Genomic DNA, 26,944 nt, shown 5'->3' with positions numbered 1-26,944 from the left:
CTCTTGCAGATATACAGCGATGCAGTCATGTTGTTAATGCCAGACACATCTAAAGAGAATGTGAAATGAGGCTCCACAATCTCCAAATTTGAAATATTTATGGTGTAAACAAATATATATTTTTTTTCATATTCCTCTTTATTTTAAGATTTGAAATATTGTAGCGTCTGAAAGCGACGTTGTCCTGAGACGATATGAGAAGCAGCTTGTTCTGGGAAATGCCAAATGCAACGTGGTTATTGGCCAAGGCTGGATTGCACTAAAACCAGAATATTGTATCAGAGAGAGGCAGCTGGCTACGAGTCAGAACAGATTATCATATGAGGATGAGCGAAGAGGAGGGGGTGGCGATGGGAGGTGGTGGGGGGTGGGATGGAAAGAGAGAGGAAGCAGCAGAGACAGGGATGGTAAGCAGGGGGCGAGAGCGGGGCGAGGGAATGATAGCGGGAAACTCATCGTCTGGTCGCTCTGGGGTGGTGGGGGATCATCCAAACCCTTTTTGCCACTATCTCCCCTTCTTCACCTGTCAAAAATGAGTGTGAGAGTTGTGTGCGTGTGTGTGTGTGTGTGAGAGAGAGAGAGAGAGAGAGAGCGAGAGTGAGAGAGATAGACGGATGGGGGGATGGCGGATGGGGGGCATGCAAGTCCTCTGAGAGGTCACGGGAAGAAGCTGTGGCTCCACTCATCTTCTCCCACACTGCTGGCAGACATCTGGCCCCCACACTGATCACTCATATCTTCAGACAGGGAGGAGGAGAAATGAATTACACATCTCGTCGTATCCATCTTCTCCCCTATTTTTGCTTCTGATGTCTCTTTTTACTCAACTCGCAATTTGTCCCCTTTTTTCCCCCCACTTTCTCCTTGACATTGCACTACCAGGAGAACAAAAGCGTGAACCAGTGTCTGCTAGTTTGACTGCAAAGATAAGAGCACACTTAGATAAGTGTGCTGTGTCTAGCAAAGATGGCCATGCTCGACTGCAATCAGCAGGGAAGGCGGCCATGCTTCCCTGCCTGAGCTCTCAGCGCCCCTACTGGCTGCACGCTGTGCCAATCAAAGGCGAGGGGAGGGGAGGAGGAGAGGGTGGTAGAGACGGGGCAGGGGAGGAGTCAGACCGGAGTGCTGATGTCACAGTCACATGGATTCTGGTGTGGTCATGCTCGGAGGCTGAGAGGCAGAGAGCTGTGCTGGCCAGCTGCTGCTGAGACAGCAGTGGACGGGGCTTTTGCGTGTGCGATAGTTGTTCTCTTATGGACTCGAAGCTTAATGATGTATTTTGTGATTTCAGCTATGAAAGGTAAGAAGGAGCGCAGCCACAATGCATGCTTGTGTGGGGACCCTGCAGCCGTGAGTAACAAGTCGGGAAGTACAGCCTTGCTATTCATACGCTGCCAACTCTTTGCATTTCATTTGCAAGGCATAAGAGAGAGAGAGTGAGGGAGCAATGCATTAATTCAGAATGCATGCAAATGTTTAAATACTTATGCATGAATCTTTTTTTTAATTCATATAGATAAACTGCAATGTTGTAATTTTAAGAAATGCATACATTTATGCCATTGTAAGTGTGTTTATCATGCTGCTGCAGGAGTTTCACATCATTATGATATGCACTTTTTCTTTATTTTATATGTGGTAGGGTGGACACAAGGGTACTAAGGGGGTAGCAGGAGGGTGGTAGTAAGTCTTCCTTTATGCACAGTTCCTAATCCTTTAGTTTCAGTCAAGAGGATGTGTCAGTTGTATAGGAGGATGTGCACGGCAGTGTTAAACGTGGGTCGCAGACAGGCACAGGCGCGACTGGCAGACTGATTCTTTGGGCTGATAGAGGTGCATGTGTGTGGAAGTGCAATAACGGTGGGTGTGTGTACGAGACTGCTCCACTGACCTATTTTTTGGGGGGGGTAGTCGGGGGTTTACATGTGTGGCCATGAGACCTGGACTGGGTCCTCCTCCGTCTGTGTGATGCTGATCTTGGATGCCAAATCCCAACTCTTCCACCCCCTCCATTATACAGACATAAAAATGCACACAGACATAAAAACGCTCACAGTCATTTGCACAAACAGACAGTGAAAGTGCAGTCATACATAGAGTGCAGCACGCACTTCTCTCATGCATGCTTGCACACACACACACACACACACACGCGCACACTCGCACGCACACACAGTGTACATATGAGCTTCACACATTTTAATACACTGTCATTCTTCTGTGCAGACAAATGTGAGCACTCGTATGCAGACATATGTGCTCACATGCACACGCAATACAATTGGTTTGAATAACAAGTCACGAGGGACCAAGAGCTGTCATTTTGCATTAAATGCAAAACTAAATCCACCAAATAAAAATGTGGTTATGCTGTGCTTTTCCACCTGTCAAATGACAGATGTATACATATGTATATATGTAAAAATGTCTACACATATATTTTATATGACCATAGTAGATTTAGTTCATAAATTGTAGCCTCTGTTGTGCATCTTTTGTGTCAAAATTGAGAAAGAGTGCAATAATTTTGCGGCGCATATGTAAAATGATCTTGCTTTATCGGTTAAAAGCAAATATTTGTCTGTGTGTACAGTATTTGAGCTTTGTAGCCGCCATTTATAATTTTAAATTGGTTCATATTGAAAGTTTGTGATTTCGTAAAGTGTCTTTAGTTTTTCTAACGCATATATATGAGACGATGTTGCGACAATTCTATGACATACACAGTTTTGGGCTTCTTTTGTACTTTCTGCGGATGCGTTTTTGATTATTATGCATGTTTTTTTTTCCATAAAGTCAAATATAAGAGTGGTGCCGTACACTTGTGGATGTGTACCCTGCACTCCCTCTCCCTCCCTTACCTCAGCATCGTCTCCCAAGCACTTAATTACCTGTAATAGAAACATCCCGCTCATTACCCCATGCAAATGAGGCAGCCTACTCAGCACAATTAAAATTAAAAAATAAATAAAAAAACAGTTACATCATTAAAGAAAGTTCTTTGATGTGCATATTGACAGAAAAGTGTACAAAGAAGAAGTCCAGAACATAGTTAACCCCCTCATAAAAGCAGCTATGCAGTCTATGAGAGGTTTGAGCGCGTGCAGACTGTGCATAAATATGTGATTTAGTGTAAGTGTGTACCAGACTGTAAAAAATGTTCAGAAAGGGGGGGGGGGGGGGGGGTTGCAGAGAAGGTAAGGTCAAATATCTTGTGATAGGTGCTGTGGGTTGGCGTTAACAAGGCTGTAAATAGACTGTAAATATTTGCTCTTGATGTGCGGCTCATTGTCTCTGTCCATGCCGTTACAATGCTGCAGGCCCTCACACATTAAAGCAGAGGTTAACAAGATTGGCTTTTATCCACTTAGGGCCTCAGGACATGGAGAGCCAAAGGAATAATGGCCACAGATTAAGGTGGCGTCAAATATAGCACAAGTCACCTGAAAGGATTTAGAATAAAGACACAAGGGATAATTTAAGAACGTGTTCTTTTCTGCATAGCTTCCGATTCTTTGCATTGAAATACAGTCGATGAAATGGAAGTTCATTAAAAAAATGATTTAATTCCTCCACCTCCTCTATGAGTCTAATTGCCATGTTAAACTCAAATTAACAAGATAATATCAGAGAAGAAGACAAACAAAAAATCAGCCTGACAGACAGAGCGTGCGTACATCCTCTCTCATTTGCCTCTCAATCGGCGCAGGAAGTGCAATGGCGTCCCCACGGGTTATTAATGCGTGCGAGGTGTGCCAGTTGGTGGCGTGCACAGCGAGACGTGCACGCCGCCTGCCTGCCTATCTGTTTAATGAGATATTGACTGCCCATTGTGGGCATGGATTTTTGATTTGGCGCTATATGAGAGAAGAGGAGAGAGGAACCATCATCACAGTATTTATTTGATTTTTTTTTTTACTTATTTTATGAACATCCTCACTGATAAGCAATGCCGGTTATTTTTAAAGGTTGTACTGCACTTACTGTACATTTGTGACTTTACAAGAAAAACCTGTATAGAGATACCTTAAATTAAAAAAGGCGTTTGCAGTTTGGAAAGACTGCAGCCAATGACCGAAAGGGCCCAAGGTTCAATGCCCCAGGGAGATGGAAAGCGTCCCAGTGTACCAGTGTGTCACTACTGGTGTGTGCTTGCTGTTTTCACCACTTGTGATGGGTTGAATAAAGGTGTCAAATGTCATGTATGACAATAAATAAAATCTCAATGGGCCACAATGCAGAGTATTTTTTCAAGAATTGGCACTTTCTGTGTGAATATGTCGATTACTGCATTATTTAATGCAGGGGTGTCCAAAGTGATGCCCGGTCAGCAGTAATTGTACAAGAATAAAGTCAAAATATTAAGAAAAAGATGTTAACGACAAAACGTTGTCATTTTACGAGAATAACGTAATATCAGGCGCACGCTATCACATGGCTGAAATGCAGTTTTTTTCTTGAAATATACAACTTCTTGTATTGGTTTCAAAATATCATCATGGCCCTTCCATCCTTTCATTTTTCCGTACATAGCCCTCAGTGGAAAATGTATGGAGTTCCACACAGTTGGCTGCATTTCTGCAAGAGCCACACTCCAAAATGTGACTTGTCACCAGGGCGCCTGATGGCTGTGTCAGTCGCCTCGTCTTGTCAGTCACACCTTATGGTGCTGACAGATTAGTCCAATCACAGGCCAGGTTAGGTGACACTCTTGCCCCTCGACCAATCAAACAGCGGGGAACAACAAAGCAGCTCCAGATAAACGTCACAAGATGTAAGATGATTTCTTTGACTCGGGGATGTTTTGTTCATTTTTCCCGCTTCACCAAGCTAGGTTTAGTCGTCATCCTTTGTGATTTACACAATATATATTTATGGTCCTTTTAAAGATCTTTTATTTTTGAAGTGTCTTCCTGTCGAGTAGGATTTTGTCAGCGCCGCTTAGATCATCATATGTCATAGTCCTTGGCAATAAATCTTCAATTTTTTTCTTTACTTTTGTGGATAGAGAGGTATTTTATTGTGGATCATCTATAGTCACAATCTGATCTATTTTTGAAACAGTTTTTCCCATTGAAAATAATGCAAATAGAAATAATGCTGTTGTCATTGTGAAACCAGTATCCATTTTAATATTCTTAACGGCCGTAAAATTGTAAAAATAGGTTAACCTATGTGAATAGACCATTAAAAAAACTTTATTTGTGAATGACAAAAGCTTAATGTGAAGGTAACATTCCTTTTTGTGTCAGAATTGTGAAGAAAAAGCAAAACAGGCTGCTCATTATTCGATGCTCGTTGTATCCTGCAATATGCAAGTAGAAGGGATTTTTAAAAAGTGCTATAATAAATTGGCGATGTGTGTTCAGTATGTAATGACGCTTGACAGCATTTACAACTGGAAATATCTTCCCAAATGTAGGAGTTTCAACTGCACCAAGCTGTGGGCATTCTACTTTAATGGTTGCAGGTGCATCTCATTATGGCACAGTGATTTATTTGTAGTTTTTCCTGTATACCGTACATACATGCATTAGAGTGGAGGAAGATTAATAACAGGGCTAAATCGTTTTTCTTCCCTATTTGCCCTCATAAACCATTCAGGCCTCAGAAGTTGTTGTAAAGTCAACCACCCCCAGCCCCCACTCGACTTCTATTCTTGCTTTTGTATATATATCATTGTGTTTCCCCTCTTTGAGGACTCTGGTGGGATGTCCATTGGTGTTTTTGAAGTTTCAACAAAAAGGAAATGGGGAGAAAAAGCCTTATTGATTTTGCGTTTTGTCTGAGTTAAACACAAGAGGATATTAAAAACACATCAGGTATTGAGTGTGTAGAGGAAAATGCAGACAGACTGAAGGTGGACGGTGAGTCGGAGCACCAGACTACATTAATGCACGTGTCCCAAGAGTCTACTGTGTCTCCTCGCTCCTATCGTGCACCATGTTGGGTATTTTTTGACTGTTGCTCCATAAACCCTTTGAGTCCTTAAAGTGTTGACCCGGTTTTCCTTGAAACACCAAGCTGCTTTCTTGCAATGGTAATCAGATCTCATGCTGATGACAGGAAAGAAACGGCACATTGTGTGTGTGTGTTATCGCCTCAGTCTCCTCGTGTGTCTCGCCAGCTGAGGTGTGTTTTGACTGCACGGTCATAAGTCTCCTTGTGTATCAAGTGGTAGAGTTCTGTGTGTAAGGTTATGCTTTTTTCTGTTAGGTATGCTTGCCTCTGAGTGGGTTTCTATTCAGGTGTGGCTATTGGCAAGAACTTCATGACAAAATACATACATAGTATGTATCACCATACTTGAGTCATGATATAATGCAGATAAATATTTGTCGCTCGCAGGAAATGCTAGGGTCCAAAACGTAATGTGTCTGTTGACTGGTTGAGAGAAAATTATGCACCTCCTTTTGTGTCTAATAGAATAAGTAATAATAACTAATCCTAATAACATTAGGATCCAATGGAGCTATCGCCATCCTGCCAACACCCCCGGCCGTAGAAATGTAAATCCGACTAGGGCGTACCTGAACTGGACTATGGGAAATTGGTGTAAATTTTGAATGGAATGCCAAAAGTGGTGAGGTGCTTTGGCACCAACACCAACTGGTATAGTTTGGTACAGTTTGGCATATTACCCATCAAAATGCGAACCATATTTTCTAGCCACTCATTTCTTACATTTAAAAAGTGACAATTGATTGTCAACCAATGAATGGACAGCAGTGTGTTAACATCTGCCCTATACAGTACATGCTGTAGTACTCATATACTCTACTGCATAGTAGATAGTATTAGCACATTTTAGACATTTTACAGAGGATGACATGCCTTCTTTAAGGAGACTTTGGATATGAGAGTACATTGGTGGAACTTCCAGGTACGTGAGAGAGCACTTGGTGAACCCAATTTAAATGATTTTGGGGGGTTGTTAGCCTTCTGACACACACACATACGCAACACAAAGCACGACAGCGTTAGCTGCCATTTGACGGATTATCACAACGCGAACCTCGAAAACTCACTATACTCCATCAATTGTTTGTTCTTCAAATGCCACATTAAAGCTTTTTAACGCGCTAACCTCACAGGATAGTTCCTGTGGCATGTGTTGGCAGTTAAGTTCCACACGCAACTTAGGAAGTGGGATGACGGTACTGCCATATACGTTAGTTAGAACAAGACACCAGACAGCACAAAAGGATTGATGTGGGCTGCAATAGCGCTAGCCACAGGTGATTGGCGTTGAAAGGCATTTATCACCCTATGCCGATCATGTGATTTTTCACCAATACTGATCAGTAGCAGATCGATCGGAGCATCCCTAGCCGAGACATATTGAATGTATCAATGGGTAAACAGGGAAAATGTCACATCATGCCACAGCGGGAATGGAATGGGAACATGAGAGAGGATTGAAAGCCAATATTCCACCGGGAGGAAACATGACTGATTATAAGCAGTCACTAGTTATTTTGACTCAGCAGCAATATAGTCAAGGCATGATGAAGCTGCTGTCCTTGAAGCTATTCCAGTTGTCTGCGCTTTTGTCAAGAAAGAAAACAACTGTACGCTGTGATGACATTGTCAGAAAATGCAGCGCAAGAATGCTATAGAGTCAGGGCTTGAGGATGGGTCAGGGGTCACGACACACAAAGTCACCCTCCCCTCTGCTCCATGGAGATGGACTGCGGCATCTAGGGAGCCTGGCAGGGAGGAATGGATGAAAAATGAGAGGTGCATGGAATTCTGATGAGTTGAGGGAGCGGGCGGAGCTAGAACAAAGGTCGTCGCTACATGGGCTCTGCCACTTTGTTATAAAAGGGGGAGAAGTACGAGGGGCATTTGATTACAAGTCCCTTAAGAAGCCACTGGGGGTGCTACTTGTACGACGCCAACTGATGAACCAATTAGGAATGCTCCTGAGCAGCAGGGGGTGCTCTCCTAACAAAAGACAAACACTCAAAGCATAAAAGTTATGACTTTTTTCTTGAACCAAACTTCACTTAGCAGCATGGTTGTGTCTCCCAGAGGAGCATGCGCTGGCTGAAGAGTAAAAGCTGGCTCTCAAGGTTAGCGGCACAAGGCGCTTGTCATACCCAAAACAATAAGACGCATGAAAGGAATGCTGTCATCATGAATAACAAAGAAAAACAGCCTTGCTGGAACAGTCTGTTTAAGATTGATTTTTATGCCCATGCATACATTTGAAATAAAAGAAATGCTGCTTCAGTGCTAATTACCAAGATGAAAGGAGGAGGAATGTGCAAGGCAATGAACTTTGTTTAAAGGCACGGCACATGGCTCATTCAGGGACATAGCGTTTTAATGAAATACGACCCTGTTTACCAACTTCAGGAGCGTGCAAGAAGGATAATTTTTTAAGTGTTTTCCTGAACTTAATGGTGATGAGAATTCTTCCACCATGTATGCATGTCAACTTTGGGCCAACACTTCCTCCAAACAAATATACTCTGAAATGTTACCTTACTTATAACTTACTTTAATTGGTGAATCAACAATAAGGTTGAGGAAATGCTAGTATAAGTCATAGTAACAGTGGAACATTCATTGTCACAAATTATTTCCACACTATGTTGTAAGCTCATACACCCATCCATCCATTCTGTATGCTGCTTCTCCTCATTAGGGTCACGGAGTTGGAGTCTAGCCCAGTCGATTTCGGGTGTTGACCCTGGACTGGTCGCCAGCCAATCACAGGACGCATATAGACAAACAACCATTCACACTCACATTCATACCTATGGACAATTTGGAGTCGCCAATTAACCTAGCATGTTTTTGAAATGTGGGAGGAAACCGGAGTACCCGGATAAAACCAACGCACATACGGGGACAACAAGCAGAGAGTGACTGTTTGATAGACTGTATGGCCAACATGCCAACCACTCGACCGATGTTGGTGAGAATCTTAAATAAAGGTGCAGTCACAAAAATTTATTTTCATCGAGTGTACGAGTGGTTAGCGCAAAGGCCTCACAGCTGGGAGACCCGAGTTCGATTCCACCCTCGGTCATCTCTATGTGGAGTTTGCATGTTCTCCCTGTGCATGTGTGGGTTTTCTCCAGGTACTCCGGTTTCCTCCCACATTCCAAAAACATGCTAGGTTAATTGGTGACTCCAAATTGTCCATAGGTATGAATGTGAGTGTGAATGGTTGTTTGTCTATATGTGCCCTGTGATTGGCTGGCGACCAGTCCAGGGTGTACCCCCACCTCTCACCCAAAGACAGCTGGGATAGGCTCCAGCATACACACGTCCTCGTGAGGATAACCGGTAGAAAATGAATGAATGTCACTATGGACCAGTCCACCCCCTGGAATCATGGCACCAGCGATCTGTTTCTCCATAAACCAGGAATTTGCCTGCTATGTTTTAAACATGTTTTGTTAACAGCTCGGCCTTAGCAAGATTTTCTTCAAAGTAGTATTGTAGTTTGATAAGACAATGACTTGTCCTACAAAACATACATAAATGCACAGGCATGTTTGTGAATGAGATCCAATAAGTTGGAGACAATGTGGATGTTTCCCAGTAGGGGGCAAAAGGGGTTAACTTGTCTTTGGAGAGATCCTTGACCTATCTGAGATGAGCTCCCCTGCCCCCTTCCCTCATCCCTCCCGCAATGTGGAATATCTGATTGCTGATTATGAGTTTATTCCCCATCGTGCTGAGCCTTTTGCATGTCAGGATCCATCCCTCCCCGGCTGAACTGATTAAGGAGCTGGAGATGATGCTCCAGCTCTCAGCGATTGCTCAAAGACTCTGAGAGGCTGGTAATCTGGAGTGCAGCTGGCAATCACCCACCATCGTCTCTTTTGGGAGGGGTGGTGCTTTTTTGTGTTGTTTTGTTGTTTTCAAGTGGGTTTTTTGGCTTATTGTTGTCTTCGCTCCCCCTGGGCTTTCTTGTTTCTAGAATAAGAGCTTTCTTCGTGCTGAGCACAGGTCCTCGTCAGGAAAGCAAGCCACTCAGCTCAGACTACAGTCCAGCCTCCACAACAAGCATGTCAGCAAATAGGCCCGGCTCACAGTCTCTGGATGTGCTTATGATCGCTTTCTAAGAGGAGCCTAATTTGGGCAAAAAAAAGGAGCTTGATGTTAAAAAAAGCCTAGCTCAATTTCAAAGCTCCCTGAATCCAACACACAGGACAAAAGCATCAGTTAAATTGAAGGAAATAGCTCCGCAGTCGCTCCAAAAATGTATCCTTATGTAAACTTTTAAGGGCTTATGTGCTGTTAAATGGATTTGTGTCACGGGAAACACATTTTCAAGCAAAAGACGGGCACGCCTGCTTTATTTGCTTGCAGGGATCTGTCGCTTGGTAACAAATCAGCAACTGTCATCTCAAAGTTTTGTTTTGTCAATAGTTGGAGGGGAGAGGAAGACAGCCTTATTCCTAACTGTCTTAATGCCTTTAATGTGTGTCTTGGGGCAGCAGGGGCGCATGTGCCCAAACAGAGCATTCTCAATTACTATCAATCCTGCACAGGCCTGCGCTTAATGGCATTCCACTGTCACCGCACACAGATGCACTGCTAAGGCTTGAATGTTTGCCATAGTAAATGTTTACTATAGCATCGCTCCCTTTTTGTACAAACTTTACCATGTTGAAGTCAAGACAAACACAAGCTGAATCTGATTATGTCCTTGTTATTGGCCAATGTAAATGGCACTAATTAACAGTAGAGGGAGCCCTGGAAACGCATCTGGTCCCAACTTCCAGTACGCTACTGTATGCCAGAATGAGTTTTATTTGGATCATGTTCCAGCTTTATGTGTTTGTAACAGTACATGATGTTTCAACATAAGCCAAATCTGCTATTCCTTTCTTCAATATTGCTTAGTTGAAGCGTTTTTTTCTCATAGACACCACATTTTTATTTTTATTTGAGCTGACCTTTTTATTGGAAGCTGATGATCTGTTGGTTCGTTCGTATACATGTGCAGTATCATAAACAGGAAAATGCCTCGTCAGATACGTTGTGGGGATCTACAACCTGTCATTGGATCTAGCATTAAGGCTTCTTTGCTGGTAATTGGCGAATGTGACAGTCCAACTAGATTGTGGGGAGGGCGTTCCTCTAGTTAGTCATCCATCATACTCACTCTATCACAAAATTTTCAAACATTAATTAATTAATGAATTATTGTTGTTTTGTATATGACTATCACCCATTGTCAGTAAAAAAAAACCAACATATTGTAGCAAATTTTATGAATTTTTGCCCAAATTTAGCATTTGCAAGCATAAAAAAAAGCCATTAAGACCACCAACTTGTGAATGCAGTGTTCTACATTGGTCACTAGATGTCAGTAATTGTTCCGTGAGACCACTACCAAAGCACCAGACTTGAACCACAGGCCACAATAATAATAACATAATACTGGCAATCATGATAATAACGGGTCACTGTTATGGCCATAGCCCACAACAAGCTAAAACTCAACTCTGAACCACAGTGTCACTTCCTGTCTGTCATTATTCTCCCCTACAAGGTAACCTGTCTTAAACTACTTATTTTCTGTGATTCTATCTACTATACTGGGTAATACAAAAGTAAAGGTTTCTATATAAATTCAGTCATGGTGGTGGGGTCTGGAGCCAATTAACCGCAATAAACAAGCGATTAATGTACAGTCATCCCTCGTTGGCGGAATTTCTGCAAAGTAGGATTCAATATATATATAAAATTAATAAAAAAACCTGTGTGACTTTTTAAATACAGTCTTTATCATTATTCGAGCCCCGTAGACATGAAATAAAACCCCTGCAGTCACCTTTACCTTTACCCCTATTACACTCCCTACACCCCACAATACTACATATATATTTTCTTTCAATATTTGTTGACTAATAATATGCCATATTTTTATATGCCATGTCTTTTCACAGTGTACCAACACTGGAGCATTTTATCAGTGTACTGAATGTAGAGTGAATGAGTAAAAATGGGTAATAGCTTCCATAATGAGTTTTCTCCAAATAAAAATGATCAACTACCTAATGAATACCTTGCCCATTTTGGCAGAGAATTATTAGTGTTTCCTTTTTTTTTTTTTTTTTTGATCTTTTGACACATGTTTACATTTGGCTGCTATGCTTTGATCACAGCATGCATTTTCCCCTTTCTCTTGATGGGGGATTATTCTAATTTATACATTAGGGATTTTTTTTCGTTCTTTTTTTTTTTTAAGTCAAGCCTCCGCTAACTTGAGTAAACACGGTATGCATAGTAGACAAACTGTATTTATTTACACATCCTCATTAACGAGCCCTGAGGTAATTAATCAGAGGCCGCTGAGTACGAGGAGATGGACACTGTTCAAATAATGAATTCCTTTTTTTTTTATATTACCCGGTGTGTGGGGAAAAGTATCTGATCAATTCCCCCCTCAGCGGTAAAAACCCTTTGAAGATTTGCTGTGTCTTCTGAGGGCACATCATTCATACTCTCTTAACGCCACAGACCTTGCATACATGGCTGGAGAGTATTGTTGCCTTGATAATTGCCAGCAATCCTTTCCTAAATATAGGAACCGTTATAACCTCAATTAAACCCGAAGAAAAACCCTTTACACAGTCTTTACAGAGGGTTTGTGGCCTTGCCATTAAAATGAATAATTATAAGAGAAGGAGACGAAGCCTTATATTAGTTTTTTTTTTTGGAAGTGCAACATCTTCATTGATTTCAAAATCGGTCAGAAATTAACCCCTATAATATTACTTCTAACATTAATAACATTGGATCAAATGTTATAATAAATAATATTGGTTTAGCCTAAAATATTTGTTGATAATTGAATCATCTTTAAAGTATGGCATACAAAAACAGTGTTAACACCATATGTGCAAGAACACAGTCGATGTTTTGGTTAAAAAGCAAAATCCACATGGTGTTTTTTACTTTAGGAATGCAAAAAATGTTCAGTTTCCTTTTTGAAATGAATCCTATCCATAGGCAACAGATATTTTATGCATATTACTGATGTATGTCGGTAATATAGATTTGATGTCACAATAGTACATCCCCTGAGCGAGCACAAAAGCCTCCAATGATGAAGGGTTTATTTTTGAAACTACAGCAAAGGCTTTCTGTGGATTAATTCCAGTGTATGGCTCCCATTGTGCAGGAGAAACAAATTGGGCTTTACAGAATTAGTGTATTTGCTGCATAAATCTCAAATCTATTCCTGAGACATACAATTGTGTTTAATGTGATTGGATGTGTTGCATTTGTGTGTGTGTGTGTGTGTGTGGTGGGGGGGAGGGAAAAGGAAGCTTCCCTGTTGGATTAGAGGTGCATGTACAGTCATGATGGCTGCTTGTTTCTTTACTGAGCCAGGTGTGTTGTCTGGATTCAGTATGGATGTGCAGGGATGTCTGTGTACTCCAGTGCTGGGGGGACTATTTGCCGAAGGTCATTTGAGATCATAGCGTGCCATTAATAATTCCTGAAAGCATCCAACATCTCCATCTGTTGTGCTGCACCAAAGAAAAGACAAAGAGTGCATCTGCAGGTTAGTATCAAGCTTAGCTCCAGGTTGAGATGTTAAAGGGTAAGACCATGAGGTTATGATGCTCATTTATTATCCAATCCATAGTTGTGTGAAGCTCTCAGGTGTGCACATAGAAGCCTGGAGTGGGTGTTATGTGCGAGGGTTTTTTTGGCATTAATGGGCTGAATTGAGTGGACATGTGTCACCTAGCAATTCCCCACCTTCCCTAGCAGGCTAGCAGCCTCTCCACAGGGATGCAATTACCACCCTCCATCGTGTCTCGTCGGTTAGCTGGACCAGGCGGCGCCGGAGAAGTGATCAAACCCAATTTAAATCCAAGTATTGCATTCTGTACGTGCACAGCTGGGGGAGAAAAATGTTCACCAGTGTGAGCCTGGAATTCCAGTCCCAATGACAGCCCTGCTGGAGGTTTTGTAGGAGTCCTGCAGGGAGTAAAATGGATGTTTGGCAGGGACGTTCGCTGCCCAGGCTTGGTGGGCGCGCAGTGGCCGAGGGCTGCGAGTGGCTGGCTGAGTGAAAGATGGTGCTGTGTGAGGATCCGGTGTGTACGCAGCTGAGGCTGTGACAGAAAACAGTGAGAGTTGTGCTCCTGCTGCTCTGTCTTCCCTTGCTAACGATTAATATTCGTCTTTAATTTCTTTTTCATAAGCCGTAACACCTACATGCTACACATGATAAAACAGCCATTCTACTGACTGACTGGGAAGTGGGCCTTCCCTGGGAGGCACCAGAACACTTTTACCAACACGGTTGGTTTTCAACTGTAAAATAGCATCACAGGAAGCAAACATCAAAGCAGGAGGAAAAGGAGGGTCGGTATACACATTTTATCCAAGGGGAGACTGAGGGCAATTGAGTCTTATGCTACAGTGGTATACATGCGCTTGCGTGTTTATTATCGGTATTTCCAGCCATCCATTATCAAGTGTTACAAAGAAAAATCTGAAAAAACGTCACTCATTTGCAGTGCAATAAATGATTCTGGAACCATATACCTTTTACTTAATGTGTTTGATGAAGTATGTCCTTGATTTTGTGGCAATAGTTTAAGTAACTTTCATACAAAAATATTTGAGATAATGTCTGCTTATTTTGATTACATTAAATATATGTATTACTAATATAATTTTAAATGAAGCCAACTCGGTAGAATGACTTTGGTGTACCCTACTTCCTGTTTCCCATCATGCATTGCTGGTTTGCTTTTTAAATAGTTGTTAATAGTATGTGTTTAATGTTATATAAGTTGTTATTTATCATTCCACATTGAATTACTAAACGCCCTGTGTGTGTGTCTGCTTATCTGTGGGTGGAAAAGCACCAATGACACGTACATTTTCGGATTGACCGATTCCAATACTGAAGTAACTGTAAATGTAAAAATCCTTTCTTCCTGTTTCCCAGTGTGCTTTGCTGTGCCGTTGTGGTAAACGGCCAAGAAGTTACATGTTAGAGCTTACATAGTTGTTGGTCATTCTGCCTTATTTGGTGGTAGTGTCTTGTCTGTTTTTATCTACTTATATCATTGTTGTGTGATATTTTAGCACTTTCTTTAACACATCGTGAGTAAGAATGGTAGCTAGAATATTAGCCTGCTTGCGATTTCAAGTAAGCTGTTGAGGTTAGCTGATGTTTTTTTAGCTTTCTTATGTTCTCTTTAACAGAAAATGTTTTGAGCGACACGCAATCAACTGGATTTTGCTACAATGTCTGCAAATGCATGTTTGTGCTGCATGCTCTACATTGGTTCTCATTAAAGGGAAGATCCAGATACTGATATCAGATTTTTAGGCTAATCTGGGTCTGAAAATTAGCGGTGGCCGATATTATCAATCATCTCTAATTATTAGTAAAACTTGCCTGTCCAAATGAACTGTCTGTTCTTGGTCTCTGATTTTATAAAATACATTTTCCCACCAAAAATGTGACTTAGTCTAGTGCAACTAGTGTATTTTTTTCTTCATTGTGCATTTTTAGCTGATGTGACTTATACTCCAGAGCAATTTATAGTCCGGAAAATAATAAATGCTAAAGTTGTGTAAGTCCAAATCATTGATTGTTTCCATGGTTGAGGTTATTTCAGTCTCACCCTCCTCGTGCTGTGCTGATGAAGCACCTGTACATATGAGTAACAGCCATGTTTGAGCTGGTGTACTGTACTGCAGGGCTGACCAGTGAGTCTGCTCGAATCACCATCACCTCCAAACTGCTAAGGCTGGCCAATTTGAATTTTACATCTCTGCTGACTCATAACCCTGTCAGAACCTTTCTTCTTTATCGTATCGCCGCCTCCGGTGGAGTCTCGGCACAAGCGATAGAAATTAACAATTCAGATTAGAAACCTAGTCACAATTACTGTGATTTTGTCAGCGACTTGGTTTAAGCTAAAATGTTGAAAGATGGCTTCGCCCAAAGCCTTTCATTGGAAGTTAATAGTTGAGTCTAAAGAGGCAGTAAAGCGATCAGGAGATTATTCAAGCTGATAAAATGTGAGGCGACAGTGAGCGCTCCTTTCTCCTGGACAGTGGTTGAAGATGATAGATTACGAGGGGGAGTGATTGAACCGCGTACAGCCACAGGAAGTCCAACAAGGCGTTGAAGGTTATCTGGACGTATCAGACTCCTGTTTCTATTCATCCTTTCCTCAACCACCAAAGCAGCAAATTAGCAATGCCAATGTCTGCAAGCAGGTCTGGCAAGAGAATTCCTGTGAATTGTAATGCCAGGATTAAACTTTCATATCCATCCGGAGGGAAGTGCTGCATATACAAAATAAGCCATCTAGTTTTATTTTTCGGCACTTTAAGTGAGACTGTCAAGCTGGGCAAACATAACACTCTTGAGTCGGGCTAAACAGACAAGGCGGTGGGTTGGGGGCTAAGAGATTTGATAGTGAAGTCTCTTTCTTGACATTGGAGCAGCATTACTTTCAACAAGGAACGCTTGTTTCTTTCACAAAGACTCTCTTCCATTTATCATTCACTGGCCCAATTGACACTCCGGCTTTACTCAATGAATGCATCACTGCATAGACGACAACACTTTTACACATCGTCTCATTTTGGTGTGCTTAAGTTTGAAAGGCAAGTCAATGAACCATGCATACCTATTTGCCTACTAGTACTACTACTACTACTACGAACACACGACTACCTTCTACTTCCACAAAGCTGCTTTTATATACTAATACTAAAAACTGTACTAAACAATGCTATCTCAATAATATCCCACTAATTCTACTATTCCCACTAACTCATATCTGCTATTACTACTACAAATAAATTAGTATTACATACTAATAGTACTACCAATATTACTACTATCACTCCCAATATAGTGCTTGCTTTTATTACGACTGCAACTACTCTAGTGTTGCCAAAATACTATTCCATTTATATTATACTATTATATTTCAATCTATACTCCTACTACTACTATGAAACTCCCAATTATTACTGTTTCTACCACCACCAATAACACACTACTGCCCACTACTGCAATTACTACTACTAAGCAACTTACTACGACAACTACTGTAATTACTAATACAAAGATATTGTAATCCAAGAGTATTATGATGCTACTAACTAACTAACTGGTGCTAATAGACTACTACTACTGCGACCAATTTAGTATTCTGTCCTAGTAGCATTATAAGACTAATTTCTACTATTATTATTAACTACTATTACTACTTCTAATGCTGCCGATAGTTGTACTTCTAACAAGCTAACTACTACCAAGTGACTATTACCTAGCTAAAATATTATGCCAACTATACAATTACTGCTAATTAGAGACTACCACTAGTACTACCTTCTACGAGTAAGTCTATTACTACCACTATAGTAAAATAGGGGATGTTGGATGGCAATGAGGTGATGATAGTGTATACCACCATCATATTTGTGTGTTGTATTCTTAATTAAGGTGCAACTTCTACATATTGCTGTTCTAACTGATGAAATGTTATATAGCAAGTTGGTGTGAGGGACGCGGGTCCAAACAGCGACGCTGGCCTGGACTTGCCCATTACATAAGTCGGTCTTATCAGGCTGTACCTCCTGCCGAGCTCCCCCATCCCCGGTGCTCCCTAAACATGGACCTTCATTAGCAGGGCTAAATATCCTCGTTCTCTGCAATCTCTATCATTTCTTGCCTTGAGGCAATCCGATAATTACCTGTTCTCATTTTCCCTCCTTCTGGCCGACAGGAAAGTGTTCTGACTTGCATAAGTTTGCACGGAATATTATCAGAATATTGCACATTTCTCCATGCGCAAGCCTCTGACACAGGAAATATGGAGTCACAGGGGTGATGATTGACAGGTGTCTGGTTTCTGTCTTTCCCCCGCCAGAGTAATTCCTTTGTTCTGGAGTGAGAGCAGGAATTTTAATGGAGGAATAGTCGTGTAATGTGTATAAAAGCACTGTGGCTTTGTTTAACCTCTGTCTGCCATTATTTCTGAGTGGTATTGTTATGCATTGCTCTTTGTTAACCACCATATGGGTATAAAACAATTTGCAGAAAGTTTTCTCCATACTAAAATATATATATTTATATATATATAAAAGCATGACTATAGGGAGCTATGAATAGAACAAGTCGCTTTGCAGAATTTGAAGAGAGGAACAAGTATGTGTGTTGTGTGTCATAACTGGGACAACAGGTTGATAGGTCAGTGTGGAGTTTGGAGGCTAGGAATTCCATCCAGATGATCAAAGTGTATTATTAATCATATCGGTAATCAAGTCCTCCAGCTATGGATTAGTAAGCCACGCCACCAAAGGTGAGAAGCTCCTCTAAGCCTAACCCCTAAGGTCATTTAAAGTCATGATGTGCGACCATTCAAATGGTCATGGTTCATGTTGTGTGTTTGACACAATTATCTGCTTCAGAGCAACATGGAGTAGAATCTTTATAGTTTGAACTATGGGGGTTAATTTTTTTCATGTATGTTGGTTTTTTTTTCCCCACTTTGTTTCCTATGGGGAAAAGCTCCAAATGCATACAAATCAGTGGTTGACCAGCATTACAGAGCAGAAGGTTGTTTGTGACTGACCCCTCCTATCAACATCTCATTGGAACGTGGGCAAAATGTGCAGACGCTTGGTCTCTTCTGTAGATGCTGATGCGCTTAAGCCCACTGAGTGTCTCTCCTCGCCCCGACTGTGGGAGGCGGTGATCACGCTGGACTTTGCAGCCATCACTTTAATCTCTAATGAAGGCTGGGCTCGGGCCTTCTGATGGCAGAGCAGTCATAAACAGGCCTGTCAGGGGGATTGCAGCGCTAACAGTACAAATGGCAAAGAAAACCCCGGGGAGGAAGCAACGGCAGCATTATGGTTTAATTCAGCTGAAGCTTTAACAAGCTGGGCTTTCACATGAGAGCATTTGTCTACTCTTCCTTGCTTAATGCAGCCTACCATTGGACTCCCCTCCTCCTCTCTATACGTCCATGTGAAATTAAAAGTGTGTTTTTCGCTGTCAGTAGGCAAAGCGCATCCTTGAGGAAACTCTGGAATAACATCACTCTGTTCCTCGCAGCATCATACACTCAGCTACTGAGATTGCATCACAAATTGGCCATAAAATTTATGTTTCTCAATTCTGTCACGCCATGTTGGAGCATATGCTCCTTTTACTTTTACAACATTAACATACAAATGAAGACAATTTCACGTCTAAAGATGTAAGTGTGCTAAAATGATTGTGTGAAAGTGATTACTGGTTGCGGCGTGTTCTGACACATGCGGCATGCGCGACAGCTGGTTAGTAATTAGAATAATCTTCTCCCTGGTAGTGATTTAGCTTTCATGACGGCAGCTTACCTCAAATTGAAAATAAATTTATAGATAAATGCCTCCGCTGTTGGAGCAAATTACTGTGCTGTAACTGAAAGGAGCCAAGTTGTTTATTTTGGCGGTTAAAGAGCAATCAGAGAAAAAAAAAACAAACAAAGCGTTTTATGAGGGTTGTCAGATTAATGATGATGCCACCCGGCAGTGATGAAACAAATCATTCTGTATTTTTTTCCCCCCCAGAACACCCTACTCCGCTATATCACAGTCATTACAGATACCATATCATTATCATATCAACTCGTCACTACAGATTATTAAGATAATTGAAGCTTGAGTCCCAGTGCGACCAATAAACGTGCAGGAAAACACTTTTTATTCAGCCGCAGCCAGATGAATTCAATTGGTGTGTTGAAGTTCACTGGGGATTTTATATACTGTATACGCAGCGGTGTAGTGTAGGGTGCCAGTGCTCCTTTAAGAAAGCCTTCTTTTTGAAATTATAATTTATTCTTCCTCTGATTTTTTTGTCTCATAGTACTATACTGTATGTCATATACAGTATGTCCACTGACAGTCAACAGAACCTTTTTTCCTGATATGAATCATTTGTTTCGGATATAGGCATACACAAACAAAATGTTTCAAGAATGATTTCAAAACAAAAAACTTAATAAAAGAAAATGAAACCTGCCAAACAAAAAGTCACAAGAGTCAATGCTGTTCACTGCACTAACAATGCTGGCCTTTTTTGGGCCTACATATGGGCCTCTAAAACCAATCCTCAAATCATGCAGACACCCAATGAGTAATGCACAATGTGTATTTGGTCCACTTTTGCACGTGACGACTTGACAACTCATCATTATCCATAATACCCAAGCCAACAACAAATCCACGAGGTATAATTACAAACCACCTACAAGTACAAATATGCATATATTTACACTTCAAAGTTTCTATTGACTGTCAGTATATATCGTACTATGGACTATGCATCGATCCATTATGTCTAGGAGGGAGTGGCCAAGTGGACCAAAAGGACAAGATCACGGGTACAAGTGACCGACGTGATTGGCTGTAGGTAACGTCCTCATATAGTTTGGTACCAGCCGAATTTGGTCAGCATTCAGCAGCTTTATTTACTGCTGCAGTACTTACAAAAGTTAGTTATGCTACTCAGCTGGCCGTTTGAAACTCATGTGTATTACAGTCGCTGTATTATAGTATTAATTCTGGCAGAGTAATTGTTGCTGCTACAACATTGGTTCTGTTGGTTTAGGTAAATAATCGCAATTATTCCTTGCACAGTAGAATGCAAATGTTGAGTCCAGTTTGTATTCCTTTTCCAAAAAATAGCCCTCTCATCAATAATTTAACAGAAAGACACATCAAACACAACACCCCCAATGCTAACCAAATGCTTCCCCATTGCAAACATGATAGACACAAGGGTACACTTTTGCATAAACATATCATTTGACAGTGTTTAAATGAGGCTGCACATGTAATACATTGTTTTCCTCCCAGCTCCTGTTCCGGTGTATATGGGAAAATCCCACAGTGATGAGGCGTACAATCTGTCACCGAGAAAGCATAAGCCTTTCATTTGCGCAGCAGAGATAAAAGGCCGCCATTTTATCAGCTGAGCTGTCGCACTGACATGCTTGCACATCATATGTGCCCCAGAGCACCTCCAGAAACATGTCCGTTAAATGACACGGCCCGCGCTCGCCAAAATGGGACGCCCCCGTTTTGTTCCGAGCCACAGCCTGACAATTATCCCAATTACGCAGGCCTGCGATGTTTACAAACACGCCGGAGAGAGAATCACTGGCTCATCGATTGGTCGCTGCGCTCAGAGCTCCCCCTTGCTGTGAACTCCTTTGTAATTTAACTAGCATGGAGACGAATTGCAACGGGTTTTTCGAGAAAATTCCCCGAGCTGTTTGTTGTTTTGTATAGGAGGGGCCGCGTCTGTGCCAAGTCAACAGGCAGAGAAACGGATCAAGTGTGTCAAAAGGACATAAGAGAAAAAGCACTCTTCTTGTTTGTCGCCTATGTGGGATTTGTCTTGATGTTGGGGTTTCCTGCTGGGGCCGTGCCATCATGCAGGACCTTGGTGTGGTGGGCAATATCAGACTGACCCAGCAGAAATGCACTTTAATGATGCTGTATCATCTGTATTGATGCTGGTTGTGCTCTGATAATTATATCGATTTGTTGTGGATTTTATTTCATATTGATGATGTTGTTACTGTAATATATACAGAATACGCTGTATATACAACCATGGAGAAAAATGATTGGACTACACATGTTTCTTCACTTTATTTGTTGAATGTAATGACTGATACAACAAAGGTACTTTTGTTTGGACAGATATAATGACGATAACATAAATAGCTCATAAGAGTTCAATTTAAGAGATGATTTCTAGCAACTTCTGTGGTTTTATTGGTTTTCTCCGTCATTCGTAGCTAAGATAGTATGCCTCAAACAGGTACACTACACTCGAGTACCATCTAGTGGCTCAGATGATCTTTGAATGATAATTGTGTTGTTATCGCTCAATAATTAATAGTTTTTGGTGATGAAGAAAGTAGTTCTTGTTAGTGTTTTCTTCTCAAAACTATATGAGTTGCAAAGAATATTGTATTTGCATCACAAAGCTATCAGACTTGACAATTGCTTTGCATTATGTTTTCTCCCTTTGTATCACAAACAGACAGTGCTGCCGCCTGTCTGTTTCAATGTGCTATCACTTTAGCTCTGTCGTGTCACCTTGGTTAATGTCCGCCCTGGTTAAAGTATTTTGTGGTTAACATCCAAAATGGTTGCTAAAATGTATCCTTGGCTTGCGTTTGACCACTTCTTTTGAGTCCGAAATAGATTCTGGTTTGTTTTGGAATATGCGACCATGCGCACATACTTGCACATGATCACACAATGCATTGTTGCATTTTAGGTCAACAGGATTTGTTTATATCAGAGTTGCTGCGCTAGTGAGATACACAACGTAACAAACACATGTACCGCATAAAAGAGAAAGGCGATGGACCGTACCAAGACAAGGGTGCCAGAGCTCTGACTTTTAGGGCTTAAAGAGAAGTCATCGTCATTACAGAGGTATGTAAATGTAACCGAGTGACTCCGTCATTGGCTGCAGTGCACACACACACATATACATGCATACACATCTACTCCGGGCCCCACGGTACATATAGTTTATCTGTCTCATTTTACACCTATAACACCAATTTCTAGTTGCAACAACAAAACATTAGCATTCAAACGTACACAGTCAAACATAGATGTGAATTGAAATGTTCAGTTGTTCATTCAGTTGCAATTATTTGTGCATAATTTTCTGTATAACTATAATTATTGTCTAGAAAATGTGTTTTGTGTTAACATTTTAGGGTGTTTACAGCGGATTAATTGCATATACTGTATATTGTGTTCTATGAGAAAATTTGTTTCTTTTTTTGGTTTGAGTCGGACGTTCTGGAACGGATTAATGGTTTTAACCAAGGCACCGCTGTATTATGCTCTTCTTTTTAAAAATATAAATAGCACTGGGTGAGGCATTTCATCAAAAACAACTTGAACACCGCATCATCCCTTGTTTTCAATTCTGTCACGATAAGCATACAGCCTATGGAAGGAAAAAGATTTGTCATATTTTGTTTCTGAGCTTATCCCATTGTTTCCCCCAAGCACGGTGCATTATGCTGTGAATGAGGACCTGTATGGCTCTATGTTTTTACACATAATACTTTATCCACATGCTGGATTTTCCTTTCTTCTTGCAAGATGCCAGAAGAGCAGTGTTTCATTCACAGCGGTGCAGCACCTTGCAGGGAGAGATTTAGAGGCAATAATAACAACAGCAGATTACGATTGAACAGCAAGGTCAGGAGCTGTTCTACAACAGAACACGTTGAGCTGCGTAGTGCAGCCGGGTCGGCATCACGAGTGCCGTTTCTTTCTTGAATTATTGTAATGTTGAGGTTCTTTCGTTGTATCTGTGTGTAGTGTCATCAGAGATAGCTGATTTTTGTGAACACAGCTCAAACCTTGGATGTCTCCACACACACGCACACACACAGCCATGTTGTATGTAGTGTAAGAGTGTAAAGCGGACCTTCGCACACTGGAAAAGTACTCATTCACTGGAGCACTGTTTACCGTAGATTAATTACATCAGCGGACTGTTTGATAACACTGCTTTTTACTTGTGGAGTTGTCATGTTGGTTATCTTCTGTACAATATTAATATATTCATGTTGGCATGTTCCATTTTCTTGCAAACTTTTGATTCAGTCCAAATTAACACCTTTATTTGACAACAGAAGGCTTAAGACTCTATTAGTGTCCATTTAATTAATACTTGTCTGCAGCCTTTTAAGTTTATTGAACTGTGTCCAATGGCAGTAATGGCTCAACGCAATCATTCAACAATATTACTCTTCCGTCCTTCTGACTTCTCCTCCTTGTGGTTGTGTTAAACATTAGCAGAGTGAAATATTGTTAGATGTCGCCTTGGTATGGAAAAAAATAGTCCAAATTCAAAAGAACCTTCCAAAACAAAAAAGCCATTTTAGGTGTGTGATGAATATTTTAGAGGCTAGGTTTCCAAAGTGGGGTACGCGTTCCCCCAGAGATACGCCAACTGTAATGGATGCGTGAATAAAAATTAAAAACCATTAGTGCCTAACGCTCACAATTACGAGTGTGCCTGAACCCCTCACAACGTTTATATTGTTGTTCCAATCCCTGCACAACTCAGCAGTGAAAACCTGTCTATAAGTTTGTACTTTATTGTGATGGTTAAACGTTCTCCTTCAATTTGCTATTCAAAGAATATGCAGACTGAAAGCATAGCCATCTTGAGTGGACAAAAAAAGTGAAGCTCAAATCGAATCCACTCAAAAGGATGGATGCCGATCTCTGATGTCTTCTACATTAACTTCTTCAGACCCCACATTAGTTGAGAATAGCTAGTTGAGAATGACAGACACCCCATGTAATTCACTCTATTGCCTCAGTTGTTTCAAGCCACCATTAATAAACAATAAAATGGACACCATTCTTCATGATAAATGAAGTCATTAACCGATTGTTATACCCATCCTTAATCAGCACTGCAACAAACCACACCAAGTAGTCACAGTTGTTAGCAAGACATGCCTATCATAATTCTTTCTTTTGATAAAGGAACAATAGCCATGTCAGTCAGCCAATAAGAATGCTCATTTTACAGATCACTCAAAAGGAAATGTGTATTGAACCTTTTTACAGGCACCACAGCACAAGTCAAGCTCCATTGTTTGACAGCTCGCAAGGTTAAAAATAACGGTGCTCGCAGCGAATTAGACGTATCATTTGGCTTCTAAGTGAGAGATGAATCTTTGTGTGGATGCTCCCGCCATGCCATGACAGCGGGACGATACATCAGCCTGTCTTTCTCATAAACTCCAAATGGAATTGTAAACAGATGAAGCAATTTCACACCAAATGCATTCCCCCCTGCAAGCCTCAGCGCTCTCTGAAACCAAAAGCCGTATAGCTACCATGCACGTATACATTACTGTCCCCTGCACTCTCTCCAGCCAAAGAACATAAATCATAATTTGGGTTCGCCTGCTGGGTTATTGCTACTATTTAAAGTCAGGTCTCAAAGTGTTTTATATGTTATGTTTTGAGCCGATAATAAATCTGATGTTATTGCACTTGTGTGGCAGATCCTGACACATTTTATTATGAAAGACGTTAAACTGTATCAAAAATTCTGCCAAACAAAGAAGAAACAAGTCATGTTTGACACTACCACTTTTGTATAGTCAGCTGTCTGTTGCCACTTAGCGGTTACAATTACATATAGACAAACAACCATTCACACTCACATTCATACCTATGGACAATTTGGAGTCGTCAATTAACCTAGCATGTTTTTGAAATGTGGGAGGAAACCGGAGTACCCGGAGAAAACCCACGCACGCGCCGGGAGAACATGCAAACTCCACACAGAAATGCCTGAGAGTGGAATTGAACTCGTGTCTCCTAGCTGTGTGGCCTGCACGCTAACCACTCTTACACTGTGCAGCCTCATTTATACATACAGATACATTTATAGCAACACAAAAGTCGTATTTATTTTAATGTTTTTATATATACAGTACTATGTTGGGTAATAGAAGTGTAAAGGGGAATATAGGGGTGTTCGTTCATGTCTAGAGCGCCCTGGTAATGTTAAAAATTGTATTTAGAATGTTTTTCTGTACAGTTTTTTATATGCTCTACCTACAAAAATACTACTTATAATAACATTGGTTGGGTCTGAACCAATTGACTGCAATTAATGAGGGATTACTGTCATGACATTTAGACTTGATTCCCTTTGTGTTTGCCTATATGAAAATTCGAATTAAGATGGTGTATTTTTACAGTCAATATTTCCATGTCATTCAATAGCCCTTGAAGTAGTGCGTCTCACCATCACCGGTATCTTTTAAGATGGTAACAGAAGTGTAACTGTAGGATCATTGTTACAGCAAGGTAAGTAAAGATATTTCCACAGGCTCCTCGTGTTACCATGGAGGTGTAGCATTCTTCTTTTTAAAGAGAGTCATTGTTAATTCATCGCCAATTCAATCTCTCACTAGACTATGTGCAGGGAGGATCATCTTTGTGTCATGTTGTCCCACAAGGTAATCTCTTGTATTCCTTGGTTGCTTAAGTCTCAGCCTGTGCATGTAACAGGGTTCACCCTTGACTTGCAGTATGACTTATTAGTCAGCGCATCAGCCAGCTCAGTGCAGCCTTGACTCAATCTGCTTGACGTGATTCATCTCCTCCTGCTCATCTGACAGCTATTGATGTGATACATGGATAAATGCAGTAGATTGATGGAATTAAAGCCCACCCCATTGTTCTCATGCTGTGCATCACTGACACATGTGAGCCTCATGTCTCTCATTAAAGGAAATAAATGCTTCAGGCATCCTCCCTGCAAAGGCGTCAAGTTAATGTGTGTGTCTGTGTGGGAAGCTCCCGCACTTGTTTTCCCTCTCTGTAATTCCCCCCCATCCTTGCACAATGGATTAAACCCGGCCTTGAATGTGGGGGGAGAGAGTGCAAATTGCAGCTGATTCTAAACAGCAGAACATTTAGCCTGTTGACAGAACCCTGGGCATGCGATTGCATTATATAAAAGTGCACAACAATTGATTATTTGATTACCTTTTAGCCTCTGCCAGCGATAAAAACAAGATCGCAACTCTAAAGGCAGCCATGCTGAATTATTGAGGCATTTTAGTGTTTCCCCCACGGCTTCCCCCCTCCCTCACTTCACGCCTAAGCCACTAAAGATATCAATCCTTAAAAACAGAGGGAGCCATTTGGCTGTGCATCTACGTTTTTGTTGCTAACTATATTTGGATTACACTGGATTAAGAATTCTGTAGCGCAAACCCACAGGATTCTATGAAACATAAAAGGCGAGACTTTGTGCATCCATGCTATACAAATACTTGCAGGTTTCCAATGGAGTGGAATTTCAAGCACGCATCTATATGGGAGAAGTAGGCTTTGATGT

The 26,944-nt window shown here is 41.2% G+C and overlaps 1 protein-coding gene across 2 annotated transcripts in view; it reads left to right on the top strand.

Annotated features, from left to right (window-relative positions):
- Window positions 1–26,944, top strand: part of roraa (RAR-related orphan receptor A, paralog a) — a 210,561-nt gene that overhangs the window by 157,297 nt on the left and 26,320 nt on the right. The window contains exon 1 of one of the 2 annotated variants that reach the window (XM_058075291.2): window positions 1,132–1,300. The exons of the other annotated variant lie outside the window; for it this stretch is intronic. Within the exon in view, the coding sequence (XP_057931274.1) occupies window positions 1,270–1,300 (31 nt within the window). The 5' untranslated portion in view covers window positions 1,132–1,269. Of the gene's footprint in view, window positions 1–1,131; window positions 1,301–26,944 lie in introns of those variants that run through there. 2 annotated transcript variants of the gene reach the window in all.

Source organism: Doryrhamphus excisus, linkage group LG1, assembly GCF_037039965.1.
Source record: "Doryrhamphus excisus strain RoL-2023G ecotype Guam linkage group LG1, RoL_Dexc_Guam_v1.1, whole genome shotgun sequence".
NCBI lineage: Eukaryota > Metazoa > Chordata > Actinopteri > Syngnathiformes > Syngnathidae > Doryrhamphus > Doryrhamphus excisus.
The sequence above is the reverse complement of the archived record's forward strand: the minus strand, read 5'-3'. Positions and strand labels throughout refer to the sequence as shown.